Source organism: Penicillium hordei (assembly GCF_028827395.1).
Source record: "Penicillium hordei strain IBT 12815 chromosome Unknown utg000001l_segment0_segment0, whole genome shotgun sequence".
In the NCBI taxonomy this organism is placed as follows: domain Eukaryota; kingdom Fungi; phylum Ascomycota; class Eurotiomycetes; order Eurotiales; family Aspergillaceae; genus Penicillium; species Penicillium hordei.
The window spans coordinates 4,170,059-4,194,370 of record NW_026623142.1 but is presented as its reverse complement, the minus strand read 5'-3'; the positions used below and the strand labels follow the sequence as shown (position 1 = coordinate 4,194,370).

The 24,312-nt window shown below is 48.9% G+C and overlaps 9 protein-coding genes across 9 annotated transcripts; 6 read left to right on the top strand and 3 right to left on the bottom strand.

Moving 5' to 3' along the window:
• Nucleotides 1-52: 52 nt before the first annotated feature.
• Nucleotides 53-1,240, top strand: N7537_001588 (Zn(II)2Cys6 transcription factor domain-containing protein; the record flags this gene model as incomplete). The annotated part of the gene is made up of 1 exon (XM_056892646.1): nt 53-1,240. One exon carries the CDS (start codon nt 53-55, stop codon nt 1,238-1,240), a length of 1,188 nt encoding a protein of 395 aa, XP_056757641.1.
• A 972-nt stretch (nt 1,241-2,212) lies between these two features.
• Nucleotides 2,213-3,477, top strand: N7537_001587 (isocyanide synthase family protein; the record flags this gene model as incomplete). The annotated part of the gene is made up of 3 exons (XM_056892645.1): nt 2,213-2,651; nt 2,732-3,120; nt 3,193-3,477. 3 exons carry the CDS (start codon nt 2,213-2,215, stop codon nt 3,475-3,477), a joined length of 1,113 nt encoding a protein of 370 aa, XP_056757640.1.
• Nucleotides 3,478-4,614: 1,137 nt separating this feature from the next.
• On the top strand, nt 4,615-8,288 carry N7537_001586 (Male sterility NAD-binding; the record flags this gene model as incomplete). Its single annotated transcript, XM_056892644.1, has 8 exons — nt 4,615-4,849; nt 4,906-4,961; nt 5,014-5,421; nt 5,484-5,706; nt 5,763-6,184; nt 6,289-7,228; nt 7,304-7,668; nt 7,734-8,288. The coding sequence occupies 8 exons, from the start codon at nt 4,615-4,617 to the stop codon at nt 8,286-8,288; spliced, it is 3,204 nt and encodes a 1,067-aa protein (XP_056757639.1).
• A 1,970-nt stretch (nt 8,289-10,258) lies between these two features.
• On the bottom strand, nt 10,259-11,937 carry N7537_001585 (putative MFS monosaccharide transporter; the record flags this gene model as incomplete). Its single annotated transcript, XM_056892643.1, has 2 exons — nt 10,259-11,790; nt 11,844-11,937. The coding sequence occupies 2 exons, from the start codon at nt 11,935-11,937 to the stop codon at nt 10,259-10,261; spliced, it is 1,626 nt and encodes a 541-aa protein (XP_056757638.1).
• A 3,571-nt stretch (nt 11,938-15,508) lies between these two features.
• On the top strand, nt 15,509-17,113 carry N7537_001584 (L-lactate dehydrogenase (cytochrome); the record flags this gene model as incomplete). Its single annotated transcript, XM_056892642.1, has 3 exons — nt 15,509-15,617; nt 15,671-15,984; nt 16,037-17,113. The coding sequence occupies 3 exons, from the start codon at nt 15,509-15,511 to the stop codon at nt 17,111-17,113; spliced, it is 1,500 nt and encodes a 499-aa protein (XP_056757637.1).
• Nucleotides 17,114-17,792: 679 nt separating this feature from the next.
• On the bottom strand, nt 17,793-18,908 carry N7537_001583 (metallophosphatase domain-containing protein; the record flags this gene model as incomplete). The annotated part of the gene is made up of 1 exon (XM_056892641.1): nt 17,793-18,908. The coding sequence occupies one exon, from the start codon at nt 18,906-18,908 to the stop codon at nt 17,793-17,795; it is 1,116 nt and encodes a 371-aa protein (XP_056757636.1).
• Nucleotides 18,909-19,751: 843 nt separating this feature from the next.
• N7537_001582 (serine/threonine-protein kinase) lies at nt 19,752-21,730 on the top strand (the record flags this gene model as incomplete). The annotated part of the gene is made up of 5 exons (XM_056892640.1): nt 19,752-19,918; nt 19,972-20,789; nt 20,859-20,931; nt 20,999-21,236; nt 21,293-21,730. The coding sequence occupies 5 exons, from the start codon at nt 19,752-19,754 to the stop codon at nt 21,728-21,730; spliced, it is 1,734 nt and encodes a 577-aa protein (XP_056757635.1).
• A 585-nt stretch (nt 21,731-22,315) lies between these two features.
• Nucleotides 22,316-22,882, bottom strand: N7537_001581 (MGMT family protein; the record flags this gene model as incomplete). The annotated part of the gene is made up of 3 exons (XM_056892639.1): nt 22,316-22,463; nt 22,583-22,709; nt 22,768-22,882. The coding sequence occupies 3 exons, from the start codon at nt 22,880-22,882 to the stop codon at nt 22,316-22,318; spliced, it is 390 nt and encodes a 129-aa protein (XP_056757634.1).
• A 204-nt stretch (nt 22,883-23,086) lies between these two features.
• cwc26 (putative cell cycle control protein (Cwf26)) lies at nt 23,087-24,097 on the top strand (the record flags this gene model as incomplete). The annotated part of the gene is made up of 1 exon (XM_056892638.1): nt 23,087-24,097. One exon carries the CDS (start codon nt 23,087-23,089, stop codon nt 24,095-24,097), a length of 1,011 nt encoding a protein of 336 aa, XP_056757633.1.
• Between the last annotated feature and the right edge of the window lie 215 nt (nt 24,098-24,312).

The following is a 24,312-nucleotide window of genomic DNA, read 5'->3' as shown; positions in this document are numbered from 1 at the left end:
GATTTCCTTGTGGTAAAGCTTTCCCTGCTAAGCTACCCAGGTCTAATCATTAATGGCCTCATCGAGAAATAACGACAACAGCAAAGTTATCTTTGCCGCACAGTCACACGTGCGCAATGCATGTGACGCCTGCTACAAACGCAAGATCCGTTGTGTTATGTCAAGGAGCGGCGGATCGTGTCATAACTGCAAGTCAAGGAGCCTTTCATGCTACTTCCTTCCGCGGTACAAGAGCGGAAGACCACGTATACGTGGGCCCCCATCACACAACACGATCAATTCGGCTACGGTAACTCCCCCGGGCAGTATCATGAACACTTCCCTTTGGCCCGGGACCGAAAATACCGTGCCAAGTGCACCAGCAAGAAAGTCTCCTCCAAGAGCCGACCACCAAAGGAACAACGACGATCTCTTCGTGTGGGACTCTCATCAGGACTTCGCAATTCAAACAGAGCAGCACAGCTACGACTTGGATCAGCCGCTAAAGTTTCCAAGTGTCTTGAGAGGCGCTTCCCTGGACCTAGAGGAGCCCACTTTTCCCAACTTTACCAATCCAACCCATCGTCCCTTGACAAATATACAGTTCGAAGATTTACCTGACCCTACTTCACCGGCCCCTCTGGACACGCAAACCTCCGTATGGTCAACAACTTCCCAGCAGCCATCTGACCGTAGCGGCCCTCGAATCGAGACATCTAAAGAAGCTAGATTTGCTACCTTGTTGGAATATTGCGCGAGACTTCAGCGTTACATCATGACGATGGAAGAGTATGATTCTACAATCTCAGACGAGGGTACATCATCAACATCCAAGAAAATTGGAATGTCAGATGGTCCTTTGCGGGAGGTGCTAGAAGATATTGACACCAGCTGCAAGCTCATGTCCGAGATGTGTGACGAGGGAACTTCATCCAAGTCCATTTCAGCGCAGGTCAACTCTCCCCCAGATTCTGCTTCCATATGTCTGATAACAACCGTTACCTTCAAAGTTTTTCAAATCTGCAATATCCTGTTTAATGGCAAAGGCCTGAGAATTTGTTCGATTAAGGATGTTCTTCTACAAAAGCGGCTCGACTTTAACATCACCCAGGCGAGGATTGTGACGGCGCAAATCGAGAACTTAACCCAGAATAACATACATATTTTGCAGGAACTCTTGGGAAAAGCTGTGCATATTGAGGAAAGATTCACTAACCAGCGTGGGGGCAACTTTACAGACAAGGGTAAATTGTGTTCCTAGTCTATCCCAACATCCGTTGGCTAAGAAGCCTCCGTCGAAAAATTCAGGAAAGTCAAGGTCCATTTGGTTATTCGCCTCAGTTACCCGTACCGATATAAAATTCTATTTAAACTTGCTGTACAGATATCTTCAACGTGTTCTCAGTATAGTGAATCCTATTCCTAATTTATCGAGGTTATCGTATGGGGCCGGACAGTGTCATTTCAGATCATCTTGCAAAATAAATGATCCGTTCCCACTATGATACTTTTCTTGAGATGATTTCCATCAAGCACGAGAACAAATGTGACTAAAACATGGTGAAGCACTCATGTTCCTCACATTGATTATTTTACTAGGCTTATGAAGAAATAAGAGCCCTTTCACCGATTGAACTGAACCACTATGAATATTTCCTTTCTTGGGGGGAATGTAACACGAACTGCCGCTCGGTGAGCGGTGCCAGCCAAGGAGATGATAGCAAGGAATCACAAAGGTCTCTCAAAGCTTCCCTCACATCGTTCTATTTGACCGAGTTCTATTTGACCGAATGAGTCAATATCCGGATTCAAAATTCTGGCTTCTCCGGAGTGTTATGTTTGACCAGAAAAGGAAGTCAGGAGAAATCCTCCGCGGCCCGATTTCAAGAATCCTCACGAGCATTCCAAGGTCTCGGCCAGTACTCGACCCTCGCAGCAAGTTACCGTCGATGATTAGCTCGGAAAGCTTTGTCAAGTTTCCCCATGAGGTTGGTCAAGGTTGTTTGTTCTATTCAGTTTGATAGTATAACATCATAGTTCATACATAAGCACGGTACTGCTGCACGAGTCGCTCTTAGATATTTCGACTCTTTTCCTACTTCCTCGTACTACAGAAGTACACCATCAAGTTTCTATATTCTTGGTTTTCCAATCAGTATCATATCATCGTCTCAACATACCGTCCAGCTGGACTGGGGTCAGCTCTGAGTTAATCGTCACGAAGCAAAAGACCATGGCCGGTTCGATTCAAGAGATTCAGCCCGAAGCAGAACCTGTTCGAGAACCATTTTCGGCTCCCGCTCTAGTCGATGGCGTCCTAGGTGATAGCCAGGATAATGATACTCACACCCAGATTTCAGAGAAAATCCTTGCTATCCTCGAGCCATACCTCCTCACTAAGTCAGTTGAGGCGCATAATCGCTCGGACCTAGGCGCTACTAAATTCATCTCTGTGATCCGCAACTTCATCAGTAAGGGGCAAGCGGTGCAGATGTGTCTGCCCGCTTTCCCATGGAAGTCCGCCAACAAGGTCTACAAGGTGCTCGGCACACTGCCCGACAAAGCCGAAGAGTTGTCCCTGAAACGCTTGAACGGCATATGCGAGGCTATCAGTGGCGTGTATAAACCTGGGGCAGAGCTGCTTATTGTTTCGGATGGGCTCGTTTACAATGGTGATTTAGTTTTAATTATCATATTATCTCCCTGGCGGGTTGGTGCTAGTGCTAACTAACCATGTTCGCAACGTTTCCAGATCTCTTCACTATCCCAGACCGCGACGTTTGGGCATACGGTGAAGCTCTGCGCGCCCTTGCCATTGAGAGCGGTTGTACCCACATCCGCTTCACTCGTCTCAAAGACCTTGTCGACATCCCGGGACTCCCAGACAAGCTCGAAGAAATCACATACGTAGCCAATGCCTTGAACTTCCGACGGGCGCTGCTAAATCAGTTCGGTAACCCGAACCTTGATGTGACCAAGGAAATAGCTGAGAAGGATGACACAAGGTTGACATACTGTGGCTATACGCGCTTCCTGAAGAACGATCTCCGGTACATCTTCCCCATAGGCGAGAATAGGAGCAGTCGCAAGTATCTCAAGGATGTCAAGTACGTGGCGAAGCAGATGATCTACCGCGGATCTGTAAGTTAGCTCTTTTATTTGAGATGTCTCAAATACACCCGTGGCTGACGCGATCCGTGACCTTACCTATAGGCTTTTGGGGCGGCACTTGAACGGAATTTCCCAGACTACCTCCGCCTCAGCATCCACCAGTCCACGGGTGAACACAAAATCTCCATCAGCTTGTTGGCGACAAGCACTTCTTATACCACCCCATGGCACTGTAGCGTGGCATTTCTGGCAGATGGAACCCTCACCAGCGGACCAAAGGGCGACTTCGAGAGCAATCCTAAGTTTGAACTTGTCTGCGATAAAGACGGGAGGCCGAGTTATTTCAGAGAAAGAGAGACAGGGGCTGTGAATGATGACGATTATTAGTTTTTGTGCCCTTGAGTAAATATCGAACCTTTCCTGAGAAACACGTTCTTTGAATCTTTTTTTGGGGATTTACTTTCTATCAAATTTCATATTAAACATCTTGTCACTTATCTTTATATTAAATCCCCAAACCCGAGGTCTGATGTTTTTGTCTAAATTGGAATTCAAATCCATTCAAAATGACATGTTAGCTACTATATTCACATAATCTAAAAGAGAGGCCGTGTCGCTATAATGCCTTTCTTTGGTAGTAGTTAACAATCGGACTGGATTAAAGCGTTAGCCTTTGGATGCATGCTCTGCCCTGCCCAGGTTAGTAGTTCATAGAGAGAAATACCTATAGATAGGGCATAGGGCTGGCCAGGATAAATTATTACGAGAAGTTGGGCTTCCCTAGCGGTAAAGCAGAAGAGAGAATATGAGTTTCCCATATTCTACTTGACAGTATTGTACTTGGATAGTCATCGATACCAGCTAACGAAGGTGGTGTCTCTCTGCCATTTGGTTTGCAAGAAAATACCTCCAGCAATTTCGCTATTTAGATTATTTGAGCCTACACTAAACATACTCAGCACTTCGTTGCACTTTTTTTTTTTTTTTTGGTTTCCAACACAAAGTATTATCAGCCTTAACGTATTAGACCTAGATAGTTTCGCAGTAACCAATGTCCAGTAATACCTAGGCCTCATATTGGGGTAATGTAAGAAAGCAGCTCAAACTACAATCTTAGCATTGTCTCACTTGGCATAGATCTAAGAGCACGGTGCTTGTGTCGTCACAAATGCTGTAAGTTTCTCCAAATTCTAAAAGGGTAGAATGTAGCCTATCACATGTCTGGGCTCGAAGTAATTAATGTCTGTTAGTCAAATCTTCTTCAAGCATGGCGGACAAATTCATGGCCCTAATGTCTGGGCCGATCGAATTCCGTACGACATTCCTAAAGAGGTAATCCTCCGGATCTATAATCCTTCAATACAAGCTGCCGGAGATCGGTCAATTTGCGGCACTCCTTCAGTTTCACATACTAGCATTAATTAATATCATCATTTTCACCTTTCTTGAAGTCCGTATAAAGACATTGCATTCAAACCACGGATCCATTGCAACCTACGGAAGTCCCGACGTTGCTCACTCAACATGACAGCCCTTAAGGACTATGGCAAACGCCTTGTCATCACTATTGTGGATGAAATGGCCCGTGACGATCCCGAGCGGGTTGTGTACTCGATCGCAATTTCGCATGATATTTCCAAGGGACTCTGGGATATCAGCGCTCGTGACTTCGCAAACGCAATCAACAGGACTGCCTGGTGGCTCGAGTCCGAACTGGGGAAGGGCTCGCTATTCCCAACGGTCGGTTACATTGGCCCTCGTACGCCACCTCGGAAGAAGCTGATGTATACCTACTCTATACTAACATTGAGCTAGATAATGATTTTCGGTACATATTGCTTCTTTTTGCTTGCATCAAGGCGGGATATAAGGTAAGAATAAATCACCAAATATTTCCAGAATCCGTCATGCTAACTTCTGTAGGCGCTTTTGCCGTCTCCACGCAATAGTGTCGAGGCTACTGTGGCTGTTTTGAACGCGTCCAAATGTGACATATGGGTTTCTCCAGAACAACAGCCCGAGATGCTGCCTCAGCTCCTATCCCATCGCCCAATGAAATTAATCAATATCCCCAAAACCGATGAACTCCTGAGCACGGAGTCAGTCCCAGACTATCAATACAACAAGTCTTTCCAGGAGGCATCCAGCGACCCCTTTTGTGTGTTGCATACCTCCGGGTCGACCGGCCTTCCCAAGCCCATCGTTTGGGAAAATTCCCTTCTCGGCACGTTGGATGCCACGCGCCTTTTGCCAGAAATTGATGGGCGCCCTCCTTGGACTGTCATCTTCGACGAAGGCGATCGGTTCTACTCGGCATTTCCCCTATATCATGTGAGTATACTGCTTTTTTAAACCTCTCGAAAGGAAGTTAAACCGACTTGAGCTACTCCTAGGGAGCCGGATTGATCATGAATGTCTTAATTATGGCTTTCTATGGCACAAGCAATGTTATTGGCCCCATGGGGGTTCTCTCAACAGTCAACCTCATTGATTCCCTTGTCGATCACACAAATATCAAAGTCTGGAGCATAATTCCTTCCATAGTGGATGAGATTGGCGAAACACCTAGCATCTCTAGCAAATTTGCAAGCGCCAAAATCATAATTGTATCTGGCGGTAAGAGGAATAAATCCCTCAGAGTATATCGTGTTTGATTGCTAATCAGCACAAAGGCCCAGTCACATATGCCAGCACCAACAAAGCGACCAAGGATGTTAGGATACTCAATATCACCGGTACTTCTGAGGGCCTTTTCCAAGGAAGTCTCCTCGTGGAGCGTGAGGACTGGATATACTTCTCTTTCCACCCTTATGCCGGATTCGACTTCAGAAGGATCGATGAGGGTATCCATGAGCATTGGGCGGTTCGCAGCGAGGAACACGTGGCCCTTCACCAGGGCATTTTCCATACATTTCCGGCTATTAAGGAATTGACTTTCAGGGACCTGTACGCACCACATCCCACAAAGCCAAATTTATGGATATATAGAGGGAGAACGGACGATATGCTCGTCTTGTCGAATGGGGAGAAGGTTCACCCCGTGGCTATGGAAGCGATCATCAATAGCCATCCAGCAGTCAGCTCTTCTCTCGTGGTAGGTATAAGCCGTGGCTCCTTAGGGTATCTAAGGGGCCATCCTTTCCACTCCTCATCATATGTTATGATTCAATCGAACCTTGTTGCTGACGTTATGGATAGGTTGGAACGGGCTACACAATGACCTCGCTTCTTGTTGAATTGGTAATTCCCGAGCCACCTTCCATAGTAGAGCGTGAAGCGATCTTGGATAGCATCATGGAGAAAGTCCATACTGCAAACACTGTTGGATCCAAGCAGGCACGCCTATTTCGAGAGTACATCTGGTTTGCGAAGCCTGGCAAGCCATTCGTCCGAACCGACAAAAACACTGTCAAGCGCCGCGACACGGTAGCCCTTTACAAGGAAGAAATCGAGCAATTTTATAAGAGCATGGAAGAAAACGGCAACCTTGCTGCGAACGTTGACGTCGCTTCCCTCGCCACAATTTCCAAAAGCGTCCACCATCTTCTCGCAACTGCTTTACCTGTGACCAAGGAAATTGGTCCAGATATCGATCTCCTCACTGTCGGTGTCGACTCCCTTGTGGCTTTCAGTATCTCCAACTCCCTTCGCTCAGCTCTTGGGAAGCATAATGTCAGCGAAGAGAGGAAACTAACCCTAACCCCCAGATTTGTGTATACTCATCCAACTATCAATGCACTCACGAAGGCGCTATACAATCTGGTTTACAACAATATGAGTTGCAGGACAGAGACTTCCGTCGACCTACAAAGAAATACCATGAACAGATTACGTGCTAATTATACCGCCGGCTTGGGGGATGGCCACACGGTCATTCTCACAGGGAGTACTGGTTCTCTGGGGTCTTACTTGCTTGAGTCGCTCGTGCACCAACAGCAGAGCGTAAAGAGAATCTACTGTCTCAACCGGACAGAAGATGGCAAGGCAAAACAGAAGGCAGCAAGTGAATTCCGAGGACTGACTACAGATTGGCCACCACAGAGGGTCGAGTTCATACAGGTCGATATCTCGAAACCAAACTTTGGACTTGCACGGGAGATTTACAACACTCTCCTTGAGCAGACAACGCACATCATTCGTGAGCTTCCTTCCCACAATCTACATATACGAAGTGGTACACAGTTTAGTAACTAACGAAACTCGTCTCGAGCAGACAACCAGTGGCCGGTGAATTATAATTGGGACATCGACTCCTTTGAACCTCACATCCGTGGAGTCCGACACATGATTGATTTCTCGCGTAGCAGTAACCACAACGCATCCCTGTTCTTCGTTTCGAGCGTCGCTACTGTCAGTCACTTGAGGCCGGATGGTGCCGTTCCCGAGAAATCAAACTATACCCTAACCACCAAGATTAACGGCTACGGTTCTGCGAAGCATGTGTCCGAGCTCATCCTCAACGATGCTGTGGCATTGTCCGGCATGAATGCCTCCGTCTGTCGGGTTGGACAGATTGCCGGACCTGTGTTACGCGGACCGGAGAAGGGGATGTGGGGGAAGCATGAGTGGGTGCCGACGGTATGAAGATTCTCACAGCAGGCATGATAGGATATTGTGGCTAACATTATGTTAATATTACGTAGTTAATTGCAAGTTCCAAGTACCTCGGCATCCTACCCTCAACGCTAGGATCGATGAGCCGAGTGGATTGGATCCCGGTAGACCTACTCGCCGACATCCTCGTCGAGCTAGCCGGTATAGCTGCAGATGGAATAAATGGCTCTATTGGTATTAACGGCACTGGTGTGGCCAGCAAGGGCACGGCCAATGGTTCTTTAGCCACCGCACACACGTTGCCTGTGTACCATGCTGTTAATCCCAATGTCGTCGACTGGGCGAGCCTAGTCCCAACGGTGGCAAGGCACCTCGGTCGATCCGTCAAGATTGTCCCATGGGCTGAGTGGATGGACGCTTTACGAAAATCCAGAGGCAGCGCCACGACAGCGCTGAGCTTGAAGCAGAACCCGGCACTGAAATTGTTCGACTTCTTCGATTCGGTGGCCAAGGCAGCCGAGAAGGGTGAGGAATGGCCTTCTCTCGAAACACAAGAGACACTGAAAAAGAGCCCGAGAATGGCCGAGATCAAGCCAGTTTCTGAGGAATGGATGGAGTTGTGGTTGGAGCAGTGGAAGTTCTAGTTTCTTTATAGTCATCTGAACGGAAATAGCGCCTCATATGTAAATTGCGAGCAATTAAATATCTTAATGGAATATTGGGTGTGAAGTTCATACTAGTTGGATAAATAGGAAATACTCACTTCGCCATGCGGTCTCCCTATACTTGGTCGTCTCTAGGATTAGATATTTAGGGGTCTCGTATTCGTCCAGCTGCCCCTTGACCCGGCCCCTAAGCCCCCGGCCCGCATGTAGCCAAGCGGGGCTATCGAGCAAGGACATAAGGAGCTTACACGCTCGAAGTCCAGCCAATGACACAGCATGGAATACGTTCACTGATTCCCAAGACGCAAGCAATATTAGTAATAGAGGTCCGCTTAAGCATCGCCCTAGCGTTGTTTAAAGAGGGTTCCTTTGCCGATGTGAACCACACAGTTTTGGCAGCGTACGCCCACTCCGACATCACGTATGACGGTTGTATTGGAGTGATTCTTTTCATTCCCCTACTCCTCGACCGCATATTCCCCACCTCCCACGGTGTCCCAGAATCATGTAAGCCTTGCTTAAGGGCACATTGGGTCCAAAAAAGTGGTGTTAATCATAACCGTGATTGGAAAAGTATCGCGATGCATGAGATTGTTGCGTCGTATTTTTGGCTTTTCTCTGGTGCCCCTTTTAGGCCATCCGTAGCTCGCCTAGAGAATGCATTTTCGGTGGCAGCGCTCCTTGCCAACGATGTGATGGTGACGAATGATATCTCTGGGTCTCTTTGCATAGAATACGCCATGGGTACTACCGATCAACAGGTCCCGTAAATCTCACTAGCAGGGACCATATTTGTCTCGGTGCTACTAGGTGTCGACTTATTGTGTCTTTTCGCATTGGCGCTCTACAGCCCATGGATTCCTTGATGGACCGGGGACTCTCGACTCCTTTGCGATCCTGCGGATCGCAGCTTCTATATCCGATAAAACTCCCCTTCTCGCCACGTAACATGTTGATCGCATAAAGGTTCTAGTTAGATTAGGAACAACTCCGATGCTAGGGTGGGGGAACTTTCCTTAGGAGGGGAACCACCACTAAGGAAGACGAAACGTTATGTTATAATGTCATGACAGGGTGAAAAGTAACTCGCCGGGGGTTACTATATGATGAACTTGCTCGTTGGGCCGACTCATAGGTCTGTAGTAGTGCCGGCCGTAGGCTTTTTTTCTCTGGGTATTCAGATAGACTCAATCCAAAAGAGCATCAAATACTGCGTGAGACATAATAGAGAGAAGGTCAATGATTAGAACAAGAACAAGGTCTTGCAGCATACTATGCCTCTGAACCTACACGGTATCCCCGTATGGAGCTGTCTTTCCAGGTTACCTTCCGGTCTCAATATTTTACTAAACATGACCGACCACCTTTTGCGCATTAGAAACTTCTTTCCTTCTTCTATTTATTCTTGAAAGATCCTTGGTTACTAATATTATTTAGTCTTTTATGTCAGGGCGAACAGTGCAGAGGCTATATGATGACCATTTTACTAGGGCGCTCGGCTAGAAACAGCAAAACTAACCGCGTATGGCAATGCACAGGTGCTCGTGTTACATGGAAAGAAAAGTAAATATGATGTGTGTTGATTCTCTAGACTAGTATCATGCTAACCGCATGTACATAAAACTGAGAATTCCCATGCCCGACCGAACCATTTTTCGGAGGTCATTATTAAAAAGAAAAAACAATAGCACTGCACTTTGAATTGCAGGCAGGATCATCCTGCATCAGGGCCAGATTGTCACCCTCCAGGCCAGAAACAATGGGTATATGATGTCAAAAGAAATAAGCAAATAAAAGCAAAACAGAAGAAAGATGCGAATCTGGTGTTTACCCGTCCATTGGACATAGGCAACAGCACAGCCATAACTTGAGAAATGGCAGCGCACAGCGCTGTCACGCCGGCAACTTGAAACACAAGTGCTTAGCAGAGCTCACCGAAAGCCTAGCTCTCATGAGAGGTTCTTGGAGTTCTCGTTCTCCTCGTGGAGTCCCTTGCCATCGCTGGAGGTGCTGCGAGGGGAACCCTTCTCACCGGCGTTCTCCATATCGCCCTGGCGGCGGCTAGACTCGAAGCCATACTCAGCAGCCTTGGCCTCAATCTCCTCGTCAGTGAGCTTGGGCAGCTCTTTGGCAGCCTTGACATAGCTCATGTTCTCGCAGAAGCCCTTGGCGAAGATGAGATCAATCTCCTCCAGACTGCGACCAGCGGTCTCGGGGTAGAAGAGGATCATGGGGGGAATGAAGACGAAGTTCATCACAGCGAAGAATAGGTAGGTGCCCCAGGAGATACTGTCAATCATAACCGGGGTGATCATAACGACGGTGAAGTTGAACAGCCAGTTGGAGCAGGTGGAGACGGCATTGGCCTTGGCACGGGTACGGAGAGGCGAGATCTCGGCGGGGTACAACCAGGGAAGGGGCAGGATGGAAGCACCGAAGAAGGACATGTAGAGGAACAGACCAAAGACGGCACCCTTGGAAGGTCCGGTCTGGTCGGGGATCAAACAAGCGAAGACGATGATCATAGAAACCATCTGACCTGTCATACCACCAATGAAGAGCTTGCGGCGACCGATCTTCTCAATGAAGAACCAGGAGAAGGTGGCGAAGATAGCGTAGACAATCATGTTGATACCACCGATAAGCATGGACATGAACTCGGTTTGACCGAGAGACTTCTTCAGGAGGACAGGCAGGTAGTAAATCACAGCATTGCAACCCGACAGCTGCTGGGCGATTTGAGATGAAGAACCGATAAGCATGCGGCGCAGGTGCTGGGTCTTACCACCAGTAAGGAGATCAGAGTAACCAGCACCGGCAGCAACACCAGCAGCCTCGATGGACTCGATAACAATCTGCTTCTGGATCTGGGTCTCGTGGGAGTCGATTTCGTAACCACCGAGAGCAGCGAGCACGTACTCACCCTCGTGCACCTTACCCTTGGAGATGAGGTAGCGAGGCGAGTCAGGCAAGTAGTACATGCCAATGATAATGATAAGACCGAAGAAGATCTGGAAGCCAATGGGGAAACGCCAGACGAGGTCATCAGGGCCGTAGGAGGCACCGAAGTCGATCCAGTAGGCGATCATTGTACCGATAGCGATGATACCACCCTCGATACAGATGAGAAGACCACGGTTTGATGAACGCGAGCACTCGGCCTGGTAGGTAGGGATAGTCGAAGTATTCATTCCGTTGCCGATACCAGTGATGATACGGCCGACGAAGAACTGGGCGGTAGCTCCATGGCCCTTGATAGCACAGATCTGAATGATAACACCAATGATCATGACATAGGCACCGTGCATGATCATGAGACGACGACCGAGCTTGTCACCAGCGAACAAGGCGTACATGGCACCAGCCAGGCAACCCAACTCGTAGACGGCAGTCACCAAGGCCTGCATGGTGGAGTCTCCGTGGGTGATAGGCATGAACCTGCCGAAGGCATCGGAATCAATAATTCCAGACATGACACCCTCTTATGGATTGTTAGCAACGTTGGATTCGTATGAGAGATCAATGTATACTCACGATCGTAACCGAAAAGCAGGAAACCCATAGTAGCGATGGTCGATACCGTCAAACCCAAGGGCTTGCCGGACATGCCAGCATATTTGGGCGCCATGATGGGGAATAGAATGAGATAACTATATGACCAATCTATCCAAGTCCGAAAGATGAAGGACTAGTTGACTAGTTCCCACTGTAAACACGTGGGTATGGGTGGGATGGTTTGGAATGGAGATATAAGAGACACACGCGGAGAAAAGAGGAGAGAAGAGGAACCCCGGGGAGAGGGAATAGGGAGATATTTGAATGTCTACTTCTCCAACGGAATTTGACGAAAGTGGCAAGGAGATTCATCGTGGGGCATATAATATTTTTCCCCCGTGTCTACTCCATGGTCCCGACACTTTCGGGACAAAATAAAAATAAAAATAATGTAAATAATGTAAATAATACAAAAAGCCACTCCGGTAGTGGTTATGGTTCAACGAATCATAGTTGTTAAGAAGCGGAGCCCATTAGCCGAATGCGTCAATAATGCGCGGGTTAAGCATTTTCTTTTTGGGAGATCCACCCGGTAGTTTGCGTCCCTGATGACATCACAATATCGAATTTTCGTTTTAATTCTTTTTTTTTTTGCTTTGAACTTATTTTTTGGATGATGATTATCATAATTGGCCTTTCAACGGGTGGAGATGCCCTAATCCTTCGATGTCGTGTTTGGATCCGCACCGACTGACCAAACATAAAGAATTCGGAGAATGAATTCTGGGTCATGTTGAAAATGAATTGTGCCTGGTACATCTATTGTTCGGCTCAGGAAATAATAGACAGCGAGATTGCCCCGTAGCAGTAAGGGTGAATTATAAGCCCTACCAATAATAGGCTTGTACCGTTCAGGAAGGCTTGCCGATATCAAATAGTGCATCTTCGAGATTGCGCACGCACACGGGAAGATGGTAGGTGCGACTACGAGGGCCCCTACCATACAACAATGTACGGGGTACACGGACGTTGTACTCGATCTCAATGCAACTCGGAGTCCAAGCGCCAAGCCACTCCCGTCCTTCTCGGGGCTGGTTGCAAAACGGGACTCGGGAAGCCGTCCCCATCCCGAAGAAACTCGGCGATGGGAAATGTTGGTGCCGTAAAAGGACTAGCGCCACACTAAAAGGATCGGACAGGGATCATCATGGTGGCCTACTCGATACAGAATGTGCACAACCATCCTCCTTGCCTCAATAATAAGACATTTTAATATTATTATATGTAATGACATTTCGTTCTCACTTTGGAGATTCCTATCTAGGTTATTGGTAATACAATATAGGGCTGCAAGGTTGTATAATGTTGTACAATGTTGGAGTCGGATCCGAAAACAATATGGGGAATAACAACAATTTACGGAATTATGCGGGCCAAGAGCCAAGGCGCCTAGGGCTCGGCAAGGCTTTTTTCCCCTTGACCGTTGCTTCTTTTCAGCCTGAAGTAAAAGATGACACATGGATTGTATGAAAACTTATAAATCTTTTCAGATTTTTTCAAATTGATTTTTTTTCTTCTACCATTCAAATGATGACCCACGTCATGTCTCAAAGAGCTGCGGGATAAATCCATCAAATCCTCTCAAAGAGAACCTCTGGCGGAAAAGTGTCGGCTAGTATCCGCAATGATGTCGTTGAACCACTTCCTGGCGTATTCGACGTTTTCTCGAACTGCAACTAAGTGGATACTGGCGCAACAGAAAGGCAACCACGATGTGAAAATAAAGAATTTACAGGACATGGTTGGAGGTTCAATCTTTATGTCGCAGATGTGAATGCACTGGACTCAGATTGGAAGAACTCTTGACCGTTGAAGCGTACCATGGTGAAACTAGTTTTTTTCGTGGCAGGTCCGCGTGTCCTCCTTTCACCATTCAGGAGATTTAAGAGACTATCGATGGGTCTCTCCTTCGGCTAGTAATGCATCTCTGGGAACCGCCTTCCTGTCTGGTGTGTACTTTGCAGGTCCATCTTTAATCTTACATCGCAGCCCATCAAGATTCGCCGACAGATGAGGGGTTGATTGGGTGGATTGGGTAATAGAATTGCCAGGCATCAAGCGATGTCACAATGCATACGCATTTGAACAAAGCACATTTGAAAGATAGACCCCGCTCCCTAGAGGATTTGAGTCGGGATTTCAGAGCCTCCGATGCACAGCCGGCCTGTGGATGAATCCCTGATGGTTAGTATTGAATTTCTTAATGCAATATACTTTTCATGGTGATCCAAACAATACCCAATTATGAGTCCTAAATTACCGCTTGATTGAACTACAAGCATTAGTGGCGACCGTTTTGCGCCCCGGTTCGATCTACCAGGACTTCCATGGACCGATAAAAAGATTCCGCGCCACATTCACATGGTACAACTCGTGGAGAGTTCACTTTGCCGGACCCCTTCCACGTAAAAAAAAAAAAAAACGTCAGCGGCACCCACGAGGCAAAAAGGGGGGGTTGTGGCCACCACGGTGGCGGAAGATGGAGAAATGGCGGAGGTGTGGGAGGGTGGAGATTCGGAGGCGCCGGCAATGCTAGGGAGGGGGAGGAATGACCGAACGTGCCCGATGATAACATCTGCATTGATGCCGATAACAGTGATCTGTACGCCTCAGGCACGTTGCCAACTTGGCTTTCTTTTGAGGGTCTTTGAATTTCAAGCTCAAAACCAGGTTTTAAAGAAGCTTTGTAGGCGATCGACGGTGGCGCTGTCAGCCAAGACGGAGGTAGGATCCTCCTTCGTCCACTGATCTACACTACTTTATAATTTGAATGATGCTGTCGAAGTGTCAGTTTGCACCCTTTTTTGACGATGATAAAAGCCTTAGAAACTGCCCATACTTCAACACGATGGTGTTATGACATGATGTGATTTATACTCCGATGATGCAGCTCACGTGATTGATCATGTGACAGAGTTAGCTAATCTATAAAGGAGGTGTCTCCGACATTCCAACGAGGGAATGCAGAGCGTCAACGGCGATTTGTTCCATTGCTGTGCTTACCTATGATGTTTGGTAGTATGTACGTACCGGTATGCTTTGTGACACAAGGCTCCTATTATTATCTGGACCCTAGTTAACTCGTATTGAAGGTGTTTATGCCTGAGGTATTAGGCAATGAACAGTGAATGCCTGCCTCGGGATCATGGCTCGCAGGCAACGATGGTCACTCCTTTCCCGCTTGCATAATTATAATTTTTCCCCTTTTTCCCCCTGCAGGTAAGGCTGTTCCTTCCCTGAATGCAGCATGTAGCATAACAAAATAAGGGAAACAGTGTCTGTGAAGGGAACATCCAGGCATGGTTTGGATAGTGGGCATGTATAATGCGTCCCTTACTACTGGCTGAATACAATATAGAGAACGTGACCAAGAGGCTCCACGACGATCCCGACCCCCAATATCTTAGATCCTTTGGATTTTGGATTTGATCTTAGAATTGCGACATCAAATTAGTATACGGACTTAAGGAACATTTGAACTCTCATCCGACAAGCAAGTCTCATCCGACGAGTCGGCCGAGAAGCTCCCCGCAAGTTTCTCCCCCGGACTCATTTATCCCGAGGGTCCACTAGATCTTTTTCCCTTTAATTACTTCCTTTTCTCCCTACTCTTCTGCAAATTATACTCTCATATCCTTTTCAACATGAGTGCAGGCAAGCTCACCGGCGCAGATGTCGCCGAGCACAACTCCAAAGACTCGTGCTGGGTCATCGTACATGGCAAAGCCTACGATGTAACCGAATTCCTCCCCGGTATGTGTTTCTTCACTGAGTTCTCTCCTCGAATGCACACTAACATTTCTCAGAACACCCCGGTGGTCAGAAGATCATTCTCAAGTATGCAGGCAAAGACGCGACCGAAGAGTTCGAACCAATCCACCCACCTGACACCCTGGACAAGTTCCTAGACCAGTCGAAACACTTGGGAACAGTGGATATGGCAACCGTCGAGCAGGAAGAAAAGGCCTTCGACCCAGAGGAGGCCGACCGCCAAGAGCGCATTTCCCGCATGCCTTCCCTCGAAGCATGCTACAACCTGATGGACTTTGAGGCTGTGGCCCGCCAAGTCATGAAGAAGACCGCATGGGCATACTACTCCAGCGGAGCGGATGATGAAATTGTAAGCTACCATGATATCAATATTGATACCCCCAATGCTAACTCATAACCAGACAATGCGCGAGAATCACGCAGCCTTCCACAAAATCTGGTTCCGGCCACGAATTCTAGTCGACGTCGAGCACATCGACATGAGCACAACAATGCTGGGCACCAAATGCTCAATCCCATTCTACGTGACTGCCACGGCCCTCGGCAAACTAGGCCACCCAGAAGGCGAAGTCGTGCTCACAAAAGCCTCCCACCGACACAACGTAGTACAAATGATCCCGACGCTAGCCTCATGCTCCTTCGACGAAATCCTCGACGCCAGACAAGGCGATCAGGTGCAATGGCTCCAATTATACGTGAACAAAGACCGCGAAATCACACGCAAGATTGTCGAGCACGCCGAAAAGCGTGGCTGCAAGGGTCTCTTCATCACCGTCGACGCGCCCCAGCTCGGCCGCCGCGAGAAAGACATGCGCTCGAAGTTCTCCGACCCCGGCTCGAATGTCCAGTCCGGCGGCGATAATATCGACCGCACCCAGGGCGCCGCCCGTGCCATCTCCTCCTTCATCGACCCCGCTCTCTCGTGGAAGGATATCCCCTGGTTCAAGTCTATCACACGCATGCCGATCGTGCTGAAGGGCGTGCAGTGTGTTGAGGACGTCCTGCGCGCCGTCGAGGCAGGCTGCGATGGCGTCGTGCTATCCAACCACGGCGGTCGGCAGCTCGAGACCGCGCGGTCCGGTATTGAGGTGTTGGCCGAGGTTATGCCTGCGCTCCGCGAGCGCGGCTGGGAAAACCGCATTGAAGTGTTCGTTGACGGTGGCGTGCGTCGCGCAACTGATATCCTCAAGGCGCTTTGCCTCGGCGCGACGGGCATCGGTATTGGACGGCCGTTCCTGTATGCCATGTCTGCTTATGGGCTTGATGGCGTGGACCGGGCTATGCAGCTGCTGAAGGATGAAATGGAAATGAACATGCGGTTGATTGGAGCTGCGAACATAGCGGATCTCAATCCCAGCATGCTTGATACCCGTGGGTTGTTGGGTGGTCACTCTGGGGCTGTACCGTCTGATACCCTTGGCCTTCGTGCTTATGATCCGTTGGTGACGCCGGCGTTTAGCGAGAAGCCGAAACTGTAGTTGTCTTTGTCGCGTTAGTGGTTCATTTTTGTTCGTGTTGGTGCTTGCTGGGCTTGTTCGCGTCGGTCTGCAGGATGGTATCGTCTGGACATTTAACCATTGAGTTCATGTATATCTCTATACCCATGCAATGTGTACAAATTATTTATCTTGGAGAAAGTTGTGTTTTTTTGGTTGTAGAACCTCGATGATTGCTGCCAAGATCACGGATATATATTTTAGAAGGGGATACACTGACTCTACACGGACTAGAAGCATGAAATTTCTTTCATTACCCGTTATAGTGTAAATGCCTCTCCAACATTAACCAAATATATATGTACGTCGTAAATGAAGCTCAATGATATTAGATTGCCTCGGAACTCAGCCAAATCTCATGCAATCCCGGTGTTAGGTTAGTATACGTAGATAACTACCAGGATTAGAATCGCCGACATATATATTATACAATTATCATTTTTGTAATATGAGATACAAGGTGGACATTGAGAACCAACCTTGGATTCGCTCAGGCTGGGATCAAACGATGTGTATACCCGAAAGCGAGAGGCCGTTTCTGGCGTAGTTAAACCGCTCAGCTTCTATGTACAGTTGCGGTTCACCAAACGCAAACCGACGAAACATGGGTGGTATTATGAACAGGAAGCAAAAAGCGAACGCTATGCGTAAGGGTGGAAGATCACAGATTAAAAACTCTCGGCGCGTTACCCAGACGGCCACTATCGCGATACATGCAAGCAGCGTTGACCATCCACCCGCCATTAAGGTTCTCCCCACCCCAAATATGAGCCCAAACCACACCTAGGATGCCATATCCGACGACCCGCGCGGCGTCCACCCAGGCAGACAGGTCGAACAGATCGCGGAGGAATCCAGCTAGCGAAGCAAGGCGGCTAAAACGCGCACGCGAGCGGCGAGTGGAACATAATCTTTCCCAGGCGCGCTGGGCCTCATCCCAGAAGATGGGTTCCTGGCCTGCGGATTCATGGACGTGGCCAAAGACGTGGAGGGCAGGACGGATGCGCCATGATTCTGCTAGCAGGTTGGGACAGCCTGTGGAATATACGGGGGACAAGTCGAGATGGGCTTGGGGTGGGGTGTGAGTGACGAGGATGTCTGTTTCTGGGGGGACGGTGCCGGACCAGGCGTCGTGGTGTGGAGGGTATGTGAAGGCGTGCTCGGGGCCGAAGGGGACGATGGCTGGGACTTGGGGCGCGCCGTAGATTGTGAGGGAGCGCGAGCGGGAGCTGGTAAGGGGGGTTGTAGATGAGGGCGTGGAGGTGTCGGGGAACGAAAGGGTTACCGCTGAATGTTGGAGGTAGTGGATGTCACCCCAGTCGATGCGGGAGGCGCCGTTCAGCTCGTGGAGCGAGTGTATGGATGCGGCGGAGGAGGTGACTGCTGCGAAGGAATCCCCCGTAGAAGCCGGGTCTTTGCGGTCCTCATCTAGGCGTGAGCGCACGTCGAAGTAGCTATCATGGTTGCCTCCGATGGCGACTTTGTATGGGTGGGGAAGGCTTCGGAGCCAGTCAACAGCGGCTTGAATATCGCGCGCGGAGCCGTCGTTGCAGAGGTCGCCGGCGTGGATGAGAAGATCTCCGTCAGGTACGTCTGGCCATTCGAGGGTGTGAGTATCGGAGATGCAGACTACTCGGATCGGTTGAGTGCCTGGCGGAGGGAGTCGAGGAGGTCCACGCAGACGGAGTAAGATCTGGTGCACTGGATAGAGTAGGGCCACCAGTGGAGAGGCTAGGAAGTAGTCTGGAATAGGGCGACGGTTGAAGGGGCTTGTCATGGTGGCAGAGAAGCCAGAGGCTAGAGTCTTAAGAGGTCAAGAGGTGAATCCACCGAGATAAAGTCAGGTACCCAGTTACCCCAAGCGGGGATCGTGACATCAGGGACTGCAGTCGATCTCTTTTTGTTTCTTTTCGGATTTGATTGGAATTTGAAAGAATAGTTGGCCGAAGATAGTTTTAGAATATAGATAAGGCTAAGGTAGATATGTAGCATAAAAGAGCTAAAACATCTGTATGTTCACATAGTCAACAAGTCAACAGAGTCAACATCATGGGTATCATCTCACCTGACATGTACTTACTGTGTTTCTTCTAGTTAATCAATGTCCCCAGCGACCTTCATCTGAGATATTTTTTTTCTCTTTTCTTTACATCTATTATTTATTATTCCAGTATATTCAGTATATTTAGTTCTTATAGGCTATTTATTGTCTGCACTCAATGCGTCGATATTTGCCACCACGACGCTGTGGCTGCTTGCGGAAAACCATCCCATCTCAACTATTTCCTTTTTCTCCGAGGTGATCTACCTTTCTCGATTTCATAAAACTTGACTTTTGCGATCGGATCGTCGCTCTGGCCCATCTTCTTTTTGGGCTGTGCCTTACCCGCTATTTTCCTCAATCTTTGACATCTTCGTTTTTCCCCCTCCAACTTATTCTCAGTGTGTTTGAATTCTTCACAACTTCACCTGGGCAGTGCTGTATTCCCCCACCGATTACTCGTGTCTTTACTGTGGTGGTAAAGGCCCCTCCAACATCCACCGCCTCTTAAGTTCCGCTTGAGCCAACCAAAAGCCAGTGTGCCCCGCCTCTCAGCTTGACCTCCCAAATCTCCACACCATGGAGGGAGTCGATCTTACCAAGGCGGTGCTCAACAAGGGCAAACAGATGGCAAACGTTGCTGCTTCAGCTGCCAATGGCAGCGGCGGAAAGAAGAGGAGAAAGGGTACCGACTTGAAGCCCATCCTCACCAGTGAAGGGAACCCTGCGCCCGGCGCTACAGAATCGTATGTCTTGAAACGTTTCTGATGAACATGGTTACTAATTTCTCATGGAATAGAACCGGCGCTGCTCAGTCAAACCCCAAAGCACCCGCGTCACGCTCATCATCCTCATCGTCTGGCGAAGATCTCGAGGCTACCGCAGAAGAGGAGGACTCCGAAGATTACTGCAAAGGTGGATACCACCCCGTCGCGGTCGGCGAAGCATACAACAATGGTCGCTATATTGTCGTGCGCAAGCTTGGATGGGGTCATTTTTCCACGGTCTGGCTGTCGCGGGACACAACCACCAACAAGCACGTCGCGCTGAAGGTGGTTCGATCCGCCGCACACTACACCGAAACCGCGATCGACGAAATCAAGCTCCTCAACAAAATAGTTCAAGCGAAGCCCTCTCACCCTGGTCGGAAGCATGTGGTCAGTCTGCTGGACTCGTTTGAGCACAAGGGACCGAATGGTATCCATGTTTGTATGGTCTTTGAGGTCCTGGGCGAGAACCTGTTGGGTTTGATCAAGCGGTGGAACCACCGCGGTATTCCTATGCCGCTAGTCAAGCAGATTGCGAAGCAAGTACTACTGGGCTTGGATTATCTCCACCGCGAGTGTGGGATCATTCACACGGACCTGAAGCCGGAGAATGTGCTGATCGAGATTGGAGATGTGGAGCAGATCGTCAAGGCGCATGTCAAGGAGGAAGCCAATAAAGAGGCCAAGGAGAAAGAGGATAACCGAAATGGACGGAGACGACGACGCACACTGATCACAGGGAGCCAGCCGCTCCCTAGTCCGCTCAACACCAGCTTCAATAGCTTCGACTTCAAACATAGCTCTTCCAACTCACACAGCAGCCTCAGCCAGATGGTCAATGAATCTGGAGGTCGGTCCCCCTTGATGCACCTATGGCACGACCGTGCGCGAACTGAAACTGACCTAGCATCTACTGCAGATATGCCCTCTATGAGAGAACTGCTTGGGGTGAAGGAAGAAGATGAGAAGCAGAACCAGCGGGAGAAAACTGCGTACGTTCTTACATTTCGTCTGCATTGCTCTGATTGATGAGAACTTGATCTAACGATATACATATAGTGACCTTTTGGAGCGAGAGGTGTCTGGAATTTCTCTCGATAAAGGCTCTTCGAGCAAATCAGCAGAGGAAGAACTTGACGTCAATATTATTTCGGTCAAGATTGCAGACTTAGGCAATGCTTGTTGGGTCGGTCACCATTTCACCAACGACATTCAAACTCGTCAATACCGCTCTCCTGAAGTCATACTGGGTTCTAAGTGGGGTGCCAGTACTGATGTGTGGAGTATGGCATGCATGGTGAGTGACTATGATCATTAATCACAGCCGAAGCCGAAAAAATACTAACTGTTTAGGTTTTCGAACTCATCACCGGAGACTACCTCTTTGACCCCCAATCAGGGACCAAATATGGCAAGGACGATGATCACATTGCCCAAATCATTGAACTACTTGGTCCCTTCCCCAAGTCACTCTGCATGTCCGGCAAATGGTCCCAGGAAATCTTCAACCGCAAGGGTGAGCTGCGCAATATCCACCGACTCCGTCACTGGGCCCTGCCCGACGTCCTGCGAGAAAAGTACCACTACTCCATGGAGGAGAGCATGCGTATTAGCGAACTCCTATTGCCTATGCTTGACCTGTCACCCGAGAAGAGGGCGAACGCTGGTGGCATGGCAGCTCACGAGTGGATAAAGGAAACACCTGGTATGGATGGGATCGATCTGGGCATTACCCCTGGCACCCGGGGGGAGGGTATTGAAGGCTGGGCTACCGAGGTCAAAAAGCGATGAAGGTGACCTTAGTGACCCCCTCCCTCTTTGTTCTCTTTCCTTAGCCTAGATGGGGCTATCCCCTAGGTTTTCATTGCGGACATGCCCTTATGGCGATGATGTGAGTTAACGATCTTTTTTCTCTTTCCATTTACGGATTGATGCTGGTTGGTGTATGTCTTTATTTCTTTCTTCAAAGCTTTCTTTCGTCCTATGCTGGTAGTTGGTTGGATGGGGTGTTTTTTGAGATGCTCGTATGCTTATGCCTCACCTTCCCCCCCTGCACGTCTGTCTACCTTTTGTGTCTGGGCTTTTCCATCTCATATCTCTCCGATAGACTCGTCTTTCTATTTTCCATTGATCATATTTGTGATGGGTCTTTAGTCTCCTGTGTCATCCCCTTCCCACTCATCTGCGAAGTCCCTTCCGTCTTCTAGATTCCCTCCACCAGACAGACAAGTTATGACAATTTGCTATGTATGGATTCAGTCTCCGTACGATGTATTGAATCATTGTCAACGCTCTGATGCAATGCAAGGTCAATGTATGAAGTTGGTAAACGCCTCTACGACGGTAGATGAGTGCTCAGCTTCCCCTTTCTTATGACTACTCATCCGTTCCCTCGCTCGGCAGCTCACTTGGGAACCATCCATATCGAGAAAAATCAACATACATCTCGCCCATGCTGTCTGTAGTAACCTCTACACCTTCTTGGGTGAGAGCTTCGGCCTGACGCTCTGCACTGCCGGGTCCACTGCTATAGTTGTTAGCCGTGAACACGTATAAAATTTCCTTTCAAGTCAGCATCATATCGTCTGATTTGAACAGTTTGACATGATATGAGAGTTTGGAATAAGTAGTCTAGAAACGCACCGATGCGAAATCATCCCTTTCGAATTGATCACTCGCTGCCACGGCACGGTGTTCGAATTGAAGTGCGAACCAGACTCCGGCGAGGGAAGTACCTTCAAACAGACCCCGACCTGGCGGGGACGCTGAGCTATTACCAAAATAAAATGGTTAGCATATCTACAACAACCGTGCAGTTGCATCCATACGTTCACCGAGGAGGCGTGCGATATGACCGTAGGAAGTCACTTTGCCCCGGGGGACCTGTTGGATGGCGTCGTAGACTGCGTTCGCCCACCACTCTGCTTCTTCAGAGCGTGGCATTGTGCGGACCTCCGAATAATGTCAGTAACAAAATTCGAAGTCTCCGTCTACATTGCCGAGTCTATAATCAAATAACGTTCACGCCTTAAACACAAAGCGCTAGGCGGCATACTGTTCGGGGAAACTTTCCTCCGGTTTATTTAATCACTGAGTTCAATCTGCACCTCTACATTTCACATTCCTCACATACAACATACCAAAATAATGCCTGGCTCACTCGCCGACTACCTGGCAAAGAACTATTTGACTGCCGACCCGGCCACCGAGCGGCCAAAGAAGAAGCGCAAGAAGACCAAAGCCATCGATACTGCAGGCTCCGGCCTCATCATTGCCGACGATGATCCACCAGACATTCGCTCATTAGGAAATACGGGCGAAGACGATGAGGACAGACCTTATTTCGACACATCTGCCAAGACTACAGAGTTCCGCCGCGCGAAGAAGTCAAGCTGGAAGACGATCGGAGGACCCACGTCTGGCCAAGGCGGAAGTGAACAAGAAGCCGCCGACGCAATTCTAGCCGATGCAGCAGCCGAACGCGCCGCCCAGCAGGACCCGGACGATGAAGATGCGCTTATGATAGAGAATGAAGACGATGGTGCGGGTCGCATGGAGTCCGGAGCACGAGGGGGCCTCCAAACCGCAGCCCAAACCGCAGCGATGGTGAAAGCCCAAGAAAAGCAGCGCAAAGCCGAAGAAGCACAGTACCGCGATCCCTCAGCAGTGAACCAAAAGAGCCAAGAAACAATCTACCGAGACGCATCCGGCCGAATCATCAACGTGGCCATGAAACGCGCCGAAGCCCGGCGCGCAGAAGAAGAAAAGCGCGAGAAAGAAGAACAGGCGCGCGAGGCGCTGATGGGAGATGTGCAGCGACAGCAGCGCGAGGAGCGGCGACGGGATCTACAAGATATTAAGGCCGTGCCGCTTGCACGGACGATCGAGGACGAAGAAATGAACGAAGATATGAGGGCCCGCGATCGGTGGAATGATCCCGCTGCGGAGTTCCTTACGGCTCGGCGTGATGCAGGAGCCAGTGTTACGGGGCGGCCACTGTATCGTGGTTCCTTCCAGCCTAATCGATATGGGATCCGGCCAGGGCATCGCTGGGATGGAGTGGATCGGGGCAATGGGTTTGAAAAGGACTGGTTTACGTCGCGGAACAAGAGAAGCCGGGTTGAGGCTCTGGAATACCAGTGGCAGATGGATGAGTAGATGGCTTCTCATATTATCTGTCTTATGTCTTCCATCATGTTTAATACCCATAGTGGGTGCTGGTCGCCCAATGCATCAAATGATCTTGCTTCGATATTTGATTCGAATCTGTCCATTTCCTTACTCAATCTGTAACATATACCATAGAATGGGTACAATAAAATAAAAAATATGAGTAAAAAGGATGAAGCATACCCAGGTAGTCTCTCGGAGAT